At 39.2% G+C, this 11,850-nt stretch overlaps 1 protein-coding gene across 1 annotated transcript in view; it reads left to right on the top strand.

Annotated features, from left to right (window-relative positions):
- Positions 1–409: 409 nt before the first annotated feature.
- LOC123253405 (fibronectin type-III domain-containing protein 3a-like) overlaps positions 410–11,850 on the top strand; it is a 53,143-nt gene continuing 41,702 nt past the window's right edge. The window contains exons 1-5 of the mRNA XM_044682602.1: positions 410–502; positions 4,577–4,652; positions 6,020–6,096; positions 9,115–9,367; positions 9,878–10,162. Coding sequence (XP_044538537.1) covers positions 410–502; positions 4,577–4,652; positions 6,020–6,096; positions 9,115–9,367; positions 9,878–10,162 — 784 coding nt within the window. The remainder of the gene's footprint in view (positions 503–4,576; positions 4,653–6,019; positions 6,097–9,114; positions 9,368–9,877; positions 10,163–11,850) is intronic.

The following is an 11,850-nucleotide window of genomic DNA, read 5'->3' as shown; positions in this document are numbered from 1 at the left end:
TGGGAGCAGGGACTGTGTCCCTTTTGTCTCTGTATCTTGAGCTTAGCACATTGCCTCCTCGCACATGGCAGGTGCATGTTTGATTGCTATTGATATTAGTACCTACCTCATGTGGTGGTGGTAAGGCTTAAATTTTATATATATACACCCAGAGGTATACACATATGTATACATGTATGCATATACCTTTATTTAGTAAGTCTTTTATTATTACTATTATATAATATTATTATTAAAAGCAATTTTTATAAAACTGTTTTCTGTAAGCGAATTTCTTAAAAATTGCTACTTTCTAGAGTATTTTGAAAAATGACTTTTTAGGAAAGAGAGAGAAACTTCATTGAATTAACCTAAGGCTTCATTTCTTCTTACAGGCTAATCAATGTGAAAAACAGTCCCTTTATGTATTATGGCTGAACAGGCTCCTACTGTAGAACCTACAACTGTTGTGAATGACATGCCTCTTCCTCCTCATATGGTAAATGGGGACAGCATGCAACAGGTGAGAATAAGTATTCTTTTCAAATTTGGGGGCTTTTAAGCCTAGCTTAAGTGTTATTCCATAAAATTCATGTCAACAACATGACATCAAAACCCTTTCTTTGGCACAGCATCCCAACAATTAGTCCATGTCCTCTGCTCTTCTTAAGTCACCAATACCAACGGTATTATACTTATCGTTCCTTTATCAATGCTGATCATCGTCCGCACTCATTTCCAAAGACGTCTCTTTAGTTCTATCTACTTGTGGGTAAACTTTGTCCAAATATGTAATAAGGCTTGGTGCCCCTAATGGGTAACAACTTTGCACTTGCTCCAAAATGTTAGAAAATGTTTATTTAAAGGTGATTAGATATTTCCATAGGAAAGAAGGAAGTATATGTGTATGCGTATGTGATATTCACATATATATGTAATATATTTTTAAATATTTTGCTGTTACCAATAAAAGTCTGGTAACTAACATATAGGAAATGAATGTCCAAAGCTATTCCTCAGGGGCAGTTAGGTAGCAGAGAGGATAGAGCACCAGGCCCGGAGTTGGGAGGGCCTGGGTTAAAGTCTGGCCTCACACACTTCCTAGCTGTCTGACCCTGGCAAGTCAATTAACCCCCAATTGCAGAGCCCTTGCCACTCTTCAGTTTTAGTTTCATTCAGTTTCATTCCAAAGACAAAAGGTAAGGGTTTTTTAAGGCTATTCCTCATTGTATAAGTGATCAGAAAATATGAATAAACTTTGCAAAAGAAGAATTGCAAACTATTAACCACATGAAAGATAGCTCCAAATTCTACTAATAAGAAAAATGCAAATTAAAACAACTCCTGAGATCTCTAATACTTGGCAAATGGGCAAAGACTGCAAAATATGGAAATGGTCAATGTTAGAGGATCTGTGGGAAGACAGGCACACTAATACACTGTTGGTGAACAGTGATTTGATCCAGCCATTACAGAAAGCAATTTGGAATTATGCTTTTTAAAAAGGGACTAGAGGGGGCAGCTAGGTGGCTCAGTGGATTGAGAGCCAGGCCTAGAGACAGGAGGTCCTAGGTTCAAATCTGGCCTCAGATACTTTCCCAGCTGTGTGACCCTGAGCACATCACTTAACTCCCATTGCCTAGCCCTTACTGCTCTTCTGCCTTAGAACCAATACAGAGTATTGATTCTAAGACAAGGTAAGGGTTAAAAAAAGGCGGGGAATAGAATGCCTAAGCCTTTTGACTAAGAAATCCCATTGCTAACATATGTAGGAGGTCAAAGACAGAAAGAAAGGCCTCATCAATACTACAGTATTCCTAGCAGGACATTTTTGAAGTAGCAAAAAACTAATTTTTTAAATTTAATTTGATTTAATTTAAGTAGGTGCCCATCAGGTGAGGGGTGGCTAATGGGACCTAGGTGGAATATCAGTATGCCATAAATTTTCATTGCAAATTTAAAATGTTTTTTAAAAATTATTACTTGTAATAAGCTGACCAAAAGCCTTTAGGGAAAGAGACGTGTTAAGATAATGTTTGCACTAGTTATCTACATAATATTCCAGTCCTTAACCCAGCATGGGCTATTCCTAAATTTAGAGCTGCAAGGGAGTCATCTAATCCACTCCCTTCACTTTACAAAGGAGTAAACTCTCCATTATTTTACAATGCCTCTTCTATAGAATTGCCTGGACGTCATAGTGTCTTCAATAGCTGGCAAAGTAGGTAATGTTATTGAAAATACAGCTTCTACTTATAAAAAGAAGATGCATTAGAAGAACCGAAGATCAAGGAAGTTTTTTCTTGCCTAAATAATAGGTTCATTCAGGGAACAGTAGTGCAGTCTTTTGAAGTGTAAATGTTTATAAAACAGCTCTTTAACTGTCAAGTTGACTTTTAAAACCAACTTTTACTTGTCTCAAAGACATTTTATATTTTGAATAACTTCCTCTCTGTCCCAATGGCCTATATCATTCCATGTTGATTGGTAAGATGATCACCGTTTTCTACCTGGCTAAAGATAGAACTCCTTGAATGTAAAGGTGAAAGGTACATTAGAAATCATCCTAGTGTCAAATTTTTTTTTATAGATGAGAAAGCTGGAGCCCAGTGGGGTGAATTGTCCTTACCAAAGTCACATAGATAAAGAATCACAATCTGTGTCTCCAACTCTTTCCACTGTACTTGGAATTCTTTGGGGGATTCCAGCAGGTTGAGTTTTATTCCTGTGTGGAAACAGTCTGCCTTGGTGTAAAGAACTGATCCTTCTGCTGTCATCCGAAATCAGAGGGGTCATCTGAATTGATGTGGCTTCTCTTTTAGACTCCCGTGTGATGACATTGCAAAAGTGATGATATTCATTCTCGAAAATTTGAGTTGCCTTAACTTTCTTCTTGTGTCATGTATACAATAATGAGAGTAAACATGCATCTACCACTTTAAGGTTTACCAAGCATATTTCATGTTAGCCCATTACATCCTCAGAGCAGCTCTGGAAGGTTGGTATTCATTTCGCAGATGAGGAAACCAAGGTTCAGAGAATTTAATTGACTTGCCCAGCTAGGAAGTGTCTGAGGCCTTATTTAAACCCAGGTCTCGATTCTAAGCTCAAGGCTCTAAGTTCCAATATGCCACCTAACTACCCATGTAGAATATAACTGATTGACTCCTTCAGACAATTTCATAGTTGTTCAGTTTAAATGTTCTATGTCTAAAGTTCCCTTTGAAACAGCAGTGACTTTAGCTTAAAGCAGTGCTGGGTAAGCTTTTTAAAGAGGGGGCCCCAAAGGAAAGGAGATGCTCCTCTGTCAGTCTGTCTCTAAGGCAACTCTTTCCAAGTTTCATCGTACTGTATCCTACTCATTGTAGTCGTCAGAGTAGGAATAATGTTGGTTGGCTGGATAGAACATTTCAGGGGGCCGCATCTGGCCCACAGGCCATAGTTTGCCCATCACTGGCTTAGAGAATTAGCTAAGAGGAACTTCCAATTATGATGATTTCATAAAAACATCATACCTTAGACTTGATTTTTGTCCGTTTCTTTTGGTTGATTAATGCACCTCTAGAGATATGTTGCCAGGCTAGAAAAACATGCAACCCCTAATGCTGCCCAAACCAAATTAAAATGTCATTGGGAACTATTTCACAAAATAAATAAAAATACAATAAAATAGAGATAATATTACATTTTTAAAATAAGTCAATGTGCAGCCTGAAGGCATCTTTATATACAGATTAATGCCTCCCCAAGAAATCCAACTTTACACGTGGAATGTCAGGCCCTCACTTCATAGCCACAATGAAATGAAACCTCCCTTACAGCAGAAGGGTAGGAGGGGACTACCAGGTTGAGCTATCCTATACATTGTCAGATAAGGCTTTCAGCATTGAATGCTTTAGTTTAACCAATTTTCTTTGTCACAGGGGAAGTTTCGGTTGGAATAGGGGTGGCCAAGAAGAGACTGTTGTTAAAGACCAAAGACACCAATAAAATGTGTTTTAACAAATGAAAATTCAGTGAAATGCAGAAAGAGTCCCTTCAGCTTTTAGCTTTGCTATCAGCTTATTAAAGAGAAGGCAAGATAAAAATGACTTTATTTAAGCAGTCATCCAACTTCACTGTTTGTCCCCAGCCGCACCAGTGTACATATGGAAGGCACTGTCAGTGCCCATTTTGTTGGTCATTAGTCAGAGCTGCTGGCCCAGTACAGAGAATCTGCTAGGTGACCATATAGTCTCTAGTTCATCAACTATGCTGAGGTTCTGTAGCAAAAAAGGAATTCAGGTTTTGTCTTTAAACCTTTAGGCACCTGTTTTCTGATGAGAAATGCTCATGTGCTGATCCTGAATTATGATGACTTCCCGTTTTTAGCTAGAGAGGTGCAGTGAAAGGAACTGCATGTATTTAAAGGAGTTGGCCTTTTTAATTTCTCCTCTGGGTTAATTCAACTGGCCTATTTTTTCTTCCCTTGAGATCTGGACTGTTCCCAGTGGGTCCCCTTGACCGTCCCAAGACTCTCATAAGATAAATGAACAAAGACAGACTCTTATCTAGTCATTAAGGACAACACCCTTAACCTTATAGATCTCTTTTGTAGGTAATATTGGTCCAGGTGAATCCAGGAGAAACATTCACCATTAGAACTGAGGATGGACACATTCAGTGTATCCAAGGTAAGTGACAGTTGAATCAAATGGTGGTATTTGGATGAAACCCAATGTAGTGTATCTAATAGCATGAAAAGATTTGAGAAACATTTATATGTTTTGATGTAGCTGTATCAAAGCTGCTTAATCATTCTTGGGTTAACAGAGACCTTAGTTGAAGGTTTATTATGTTTAGCAGAACAGCCAAGGCTCCAGATTCAGGTCTTGCTGGCGGCTTCTGCAGATTAAGGTCCTTCCGGTCAGTTATTCTGATGTCTGCCCAGAACAGAGGGCAATGGGACTGTTGGCTTCTTATTCCTAGATGCCTGGCCTCTCTTAATGATCAAATTTGCTTTCTTGGATACCGCATTCACTACTCTTACTCCATTGAAAACCTCAGCTATTGTTCACATATGAAAAAGACTTTTTGATTTTGACTGTGAGTACTTTAGATAATTTAAGAAAAAAACTTTGTAGGTATGTGACCATTCTAGGATTTCAAAACCAAGATGGAGTTCATATTTTTAGGGCTAAACACTAGTTTATGCACCATTTCTGTTAGAGACAACGAAATAGCATCTCCATGCTTTGTCACATTTTCAGTCATTTTCTTATATAGGTTCTAGAAATGGCTAGAGGGCTCAGTAGATAGAGTGCCAGGTCTATAGTGAGGAAGACTCATCTTCCTGAATTCAAATCTGACCTCAAATACTTTTTAGCTGGGTGAACCTGGGCAAATCACTTAACTTTGTTTGCCTCAGTTTCCTCATCTGTAAAATGAGCTGTAAATGAGTGGCAAACCACTCCAGTATCATTGTTAAGAAAACCCCACATGGGGTCACAAAGAGTTGGGCAGGACCAAAATGACTGAATAATAAAAGGTCCCAATTTCAGAGGCCTTTATAGTTTCAAAAATGCTTTCTTCCCACCACCCCTATGAGGTAGCCAGTGCGAGTATTACTTTCTGTGTTTTAAAAATGACTGAGGCTTAAAGAACTTTAAGTGGCTTGGCCATGCTCAAATGGCTAATTAAATAGGCCCTGAATCTGAACTCACCCCCAGTGTTCTCTCCATTTCACCACCACTAGTAAAGAAAGGGTAAGTTCAGGCACTTGTTATATGACTGGCACTGGATCTCTTGTTTAGTAATTTGCTACTTATAAATGATAATATATTAAGTTATAAAGTGAATTTTGGTGCTGGCAACAAAAATGGCCTGGAGTTAAAAGTCATTTAAGATTTTGTAGAAAATGGCATTGTCTTAAAGAGCCATATTTTCTGGAGTACAATCCTAGCCTTTATTATTTTTAGGAAAAATAATGTGGAAGTATGCTATTATAGTAATATGGTCCTGTGTTGATTTAATATTAACATTTTTAATCATTTTGCTTTAGGACCAGCCCATGTTCCTATGATGTCACTAAATGGCTCTATGCCACCAATATTTGTTCCTCCTGGTTACATGTCTCAGGTATGTCATAAGATTTCATTTGGTATTTTGTGTCAAAGAATTTTTGGAGATTATTCATTCATTCAACAAATACTAAATGCCAAGGCTCTGTGGTAGGCCTTAGTGAAGTATACAGTAATGAAAAACAGTCCCTGCTCTCAAAGAGAACTTATAATCTCAATTTAATTAAAAGAAAAGCAATTATGTAAAATATTTAATGTTCTTTCTATTCTCGTAGTGAGTGAATTTGGGAAAACCGATTAGTTTTTCACTAAAACATTTGTCAATAGATTGCAAAGCAGTAACCATAGTATCATTTCACCAGTCCTCCCATAGGGTACTCGGGGCCGTAAATCCGAACTTTTATGTAATGAATTCAAAGCTGGGCCTACATGGAGGACTTTGAAGCTAAGGAAAAATAAGAGATGTACTAGTTTAAGTAGCAGTGCAGTATTTCTGTTAGTGAATCTGTTCCCTTTAGGACATGGTATCAAACAGTGCTGATAAAATTTGCTTTGAATAATGCTAAAGACATTTAGGGAGTTTCAGAGGAAATTTTCCCTAGAATTCTAAATAAAATGTATCATTAAATGCAACCTTGAGAATTCGTAGGTCCGACCAAATGGGAACCTTGAAAAAAGTAAAGCTCATCATAATGTGCCCTTGTAGATAGTGGTCTGAGTTGCCTAATACTTCATGTGCCAATATTTTATCATGCTTAAAGGGCACATCTTGTTGTTTCCATCTCCCCACTGTAATGTTTCCATCTGAAATAGACTTGCCTTTATACCTGGAGCCTTCACTTAAAGCATTAGTGGACACTTGATCCTGTTAATCTATGGTGATAACTATTTTTTGATTTAAATGCTTTTTCAAAGTTTTAATAGCATTAGCCATAGTAGTAGTAGAAATCAGAGTGAGGAAGACATCTGAGGGGATTAAAAATCCCCAGGAGAGCAAAAGTAGGTGAAAGATGGGGGTTTATAGTGGCTGCACCAATTAGTGATGGGGGTCAGGTGGCCACTAAGAGTGTTTGTTGGATGCAGACATTTATGTGATCTGTCAGGAAGAAGAAACCCGAGAAAACTAGGGAACTGGAGTTCAGATTAAAAACCTCTGGAGCAAAGGGAGACAAATGTCTGCCCATGTTTGCAAAGCAGTTGGAAGCTGCTTGTATCCAAAGGCCTGTGCTTCTTGGTTGTAGAGAGAATATTTCCTGCTGAAAGTCCTGTTAGAAGTGAGGCAGGGGAAAATGCCAGTGTATGGTGTGAGAGCCAAGGTTGGGGGGAAGGAAATTCAGCTTTGTGATGTTTGGTCTTTTCATCCAGAAATGGAAGAGCTAATCAAGGCAGTGTTGCTGAACTCTGATCCATGTCAAGATAGGGTTAGAGGAAATTAGTTTCTTGAAAGATTTAGAACAAATTACATATATAAACAACTTGACAGTATTTTCAAATGTGTATATAATGTGTGTGGGCACAAAATGTCATTAACAATATGAAGTGTCTCAAAGGTCTCTGACCACTTTCATAATATTCTCTGAACTTGACACATTTCCTTTTGCTAAATTTCTCTAGGGTCATCACACTTTGTCATTGTGACAAAGAATTTAAGACTTCATTTTGGCATAACTACCATTTCCATGTCTGTAATTCCTGTTGAATCAAACAGGAAGTGCTATGAGTTTTGTTTTGCTTTAAAGACAAGCTAAATATGTTTGTAGCAGAGAGTCTCATAAGAACGTTGAAAACTAAACAAATGGTTTTCTACATGTAACTCTAGGAAATTCACAATTCATTATAAATCACAGCATATCAATCACAGTCATCAAAACATCCCTATGAGGTAGTGAGTTCATTTCTGCTTATTTAGAATAACCTAACTTGATGAGGCTGAGAAAAAAATACTCTCAGATGATTGAAAGGATAAGGTAGGAACTGCATCTATGATTTCACTGTTACGGGAATAGCCAAGTGAGGAAATTCCTTCTACCAAGGCAAGTCAGCACCTTCTGTGCAACCTAGAATCGTAGGCTTGGGCATCAAACATGGCCGCATCACATCATGACCCCAATACTCCCTAATGCAGGTGGAACCAGACTCGAATGTCATTGGGAAATAGTTAACACAATAAAGAAAAATACAGTAAGACATCGATAGAACGTTACATTCTAAACTAAGCCAGTATGCAGCCCCAGGCTTCCTTCTAACCAGATAAGATAACCCTGTTTCTAATGGAGTCTGACATCACTGGCCTAGATCACTAAGAGGTTCGGTGACTTGTCCAGGGTCACAGGACTTGATCCCAGGGCTTAGAGGCCTCTCTCTATCCACTACACTATACTGCCTTTCACCTGATTTATAAAGCAATTTTAGCCAGTTCTTAAGATTTGGCAGGTTTGTTGATAATAATGTAAGCATTACTTTCGATATATGGTGATGTAAACTCTGTTTTCCTAATTTTTCTAGTAGTACTTTTAATTTGTCAGAAATGAAAAATGTTTTATTCCTTTAATTTAATTTTAATTCTGTGTAATTTTAAGCAACCGAAGGAAATTTAACCCATTTGCTATCAGAGCAAAGAGCCACCTTCTTATCCCATTCTCGCAATAAAGCAGTATGGTTCCTAGGTCCTTTGGAGGAGTGCAAGAAGCCTCTGATCTCAAGGACTCTGCTGTTCCATCTAGTAGAAAAGCTTTGTGGGCAGGTGAAACACTCTGCTTCCCAGTATCCTCACTTTGCTATAGTGACTTAGTCACATCTTCTACATGGCGAATTAGGAATGGCTCCAAATAAGTCACTGTAGCATGGTTTGCCTCCATTAAGGAATTCTCTTTTGTCAAGTGCTAAATGGTGATTTGGGCCCAAGATCTACTTTCCGAGGGAAGAGAGCAAGTCCCTGTGTGTTAGTGCACTTCTCATTCACCAAGTTTCTCAGAGATAAAGGTTATGAGATGACAAATCTAAAGCTTAAAAATAAAAGTCGTATGGAAGTATGTTATTCTCTTGTAATATGACCCTGTCCTGTGTTCTCTCTCAGGTGGTGGAAGAAAATGGAGTTCGAAAAATAGTAATTTTGCCACATTCTACTGATTACCACCCTGCCATGCATCCTCCTCCACATATGCAACATTACATGCATCCACACCCTCCTCCTCTACTTGCCCATCCCATGTACCCCCCAGTTCCAGGATCTGAATTGCATCCACCCCAGTATATGCACCAACATCCAATGCCGCCACCACCACCACCACCACCACCACTGCCACAACTACGCATGTACCATGAATATGGTAAGGTTGTTTGTTCTTAATAGAAAATGTTTTCAGTTTGTTGTAATCAGTACCTTTGAGCTTGGATAATTGTTCAAAAAAGCCAAGAGGGAGGTAAGACTTCAAGAAATGATTATTTATTGCATGTTGTGCTGGCAAAAATGATTGTGTGTCATAAGTGAAAATTCCCATTGATGCAATTTCCCAAGAGTGTTTAATGTACTTTACTGCAAGCTGTACTTGCTACTTACTTTTTTCACCTTGTGGCTCTACAAACCATGTTGCCCACTCATCGAACCATTTTATCTATTAAAGATGTAGAGTGAGCTTTCGAAAGCTCTTGGAGGTCCTATTACCTGTCACCTTTACTCCTTTCCTTGCATCTTGATGTTCGGGGAGGCATTTTTCCAGAATGGAATCAAAATTGAAGCAGAGTGAAAGTATTCTAGAAGTGAAAGTGTCACTTCTGTCAGCCTCTGGGTCCTCATTTACGTATGTAAACAAGGGGTTTCAAACACTGGTCTGTTTTAGAATCCCGTTCCCATGGGAGAACGCATTATATTCCTCGAGATGAAAGAACAGGCAAAATGCAGGAGCACTTGAAGAAAAGAATCAAAGACAGACATGCTATTGGGCATAACAATAACAACAACAAATCTGGCGTTCCACCTTCTTCGCTATCCAAAGGTCAAAGTTCTTACAATGCGAATGCTGAGAACGGATATGGAAAGGGGCAGTATGTGGTAGAAGAACCTGCTAAGCAGAAAGAGAGTGGAAAAGCCAAGGACAACACACCAGAAGAAGCAAAAGCTGCAGGTAAGGCCAGTCCTCTTACCGACTACCTTATTGTCAAAGAGTAAATGACAGGGGCAGCTGGGTAGCTCAGTGGATTGAGAGTCAGGTCTAGAGACGGGAGGTCCTGGGTTCAAATCCGGCCTCAGACACTTCCCAGCTGGGTGACCCTGGGCAAGTCACTTGACCCCCATTGCCCACCCTTGCCACTCTTCCACCAAGGAGCCAATACACAGAAGTTAAGGGTTTAAAAAAAAAGAGTAAATGACAAATTGAGGAGCCACAGGACCATGATGTCCCCACACTTCTCCCTCTCAGTCCTCTTATTCTCAGATTCTTGAGATGATTCCTTTGAGCTAAGCCATAAACAGGGGGAGGAGCCTCTTAAAACCTGGGGAAGTTACTGTGCCAAAGAAATTGCCCACTTTACATGGCTGTAAATGCCAGTAGTGAATACCACTTGTGCCTCCTGCTACGTGTCGATTATTACTGGCTTCCTTAAGTGGAGCCCTGTGATGTAACCAATGGGCCTGGGTGAAAAGAAGACCCAAAATTAGTTTGTTAAAGGCATGTACCCATTATGTGATTACTATTTAATCTCACATTGGCAAGGGAGAGAGAAAAATGGGGCCACTTTGCAAAACTGAGGGGCATGGGTTTTGTTTGCTTTTTATATAATTGCAAAAGTGTTTGGAAAAAGCTGAACATCTATTTTCTCCACAGAAACATTTGCCAAATGTCATTATGCGAGTCCCCATTTTGAAAGAAGTTTCCTCCAATAAAATCAGTTCAGACTTAATCCCAATTCCTAGCCCATTCATGAGAGTTTAGTTAATTTGCTATTATTGGGCCCCTTTGGTTTTTGTAGGTTTGCTAATGTTTTGATTTTTGATTTATAGCTGTCATTTCACAAAGCCTTAAAACATTATCCAGTTCATCAACTTGTCAGTGCTAGAGTGCTTCCTGCTCCAGGGAAGGACAAGAGATACGTAATGATAGTCAGCAGGATTGGAATGTCACACCCCAGAAGGTGCAAATAGAAGCCACTTGGTTTCCTAATGAGAATTTCAAAAACCTAAGAATGTTCTCCAACACAGCAAGACAAACTGCATGGAAAATGAGCTTTTGTTTCATTGTTTTTTTACAAAAGGCCTTATGAGTTTTAAAAATAAATGATTTCCTGTTTACTGCACAGATAACTGAATTTATATTACAAAGGGAAAACTGCTCTCCAGTATTGAGGATGCTAGCCACAATTTGAAAGGTTTGTGGTTAGCTGTAGGAATATGTGTGTGTGTGTGTGTGTGTGTATGTATGTATGTTAGAAAGAGGGAGAAGGAGAGAGGAAGGGAAGAAGGAAGGGAGAGAGAGAGAGAGAGAGAGAGAGAGAGAGAGAGAGAGAGAGTCAGTCAGAGAGGAGGGCGGTGGTGGTGGTGAAAGGTTATGTGTCTGCTGCAAGGATTCCTAGTAACTATCCCAGAGACACCTATGGTTTTACAGCAAACGGGGTCAGGGGAATTCCTCATGCAAAAGCATAAAGAACCCCCTCCCACCATCCCCTGGCCTCACTCAGCCTGGTCTAAATAACACAAACAGAAAACCTAGTTCAGTTCGCACCACTGGCAATGTAAATTCTCCATCCATCATAAAAGCTCCCTATCACAGGATCAGGTATCAAGCCAACTGCTTTTGTGTCTTCCCAATCAACTCTG

The sequence above is a fragment of the Gracilinanus agilis genome, chromosome X (genome assembly GCF_016433145.1).
Source record: "Gracilinanus agilis isolate LMUSP501 chromosome X, AgileGrace, whole genome shotgun sequence".
In the NCBI taxonomy this organism is placed as follows: Eukaryota; Metazoa; Chordata; class Mammalia; order Didelphimorphia; family Didelphidae; genus Gracilinanus; species Gracilinanus agilis.
This window is presented reverse-complemented; position numbering and strand designations above follow the sequence as displayed.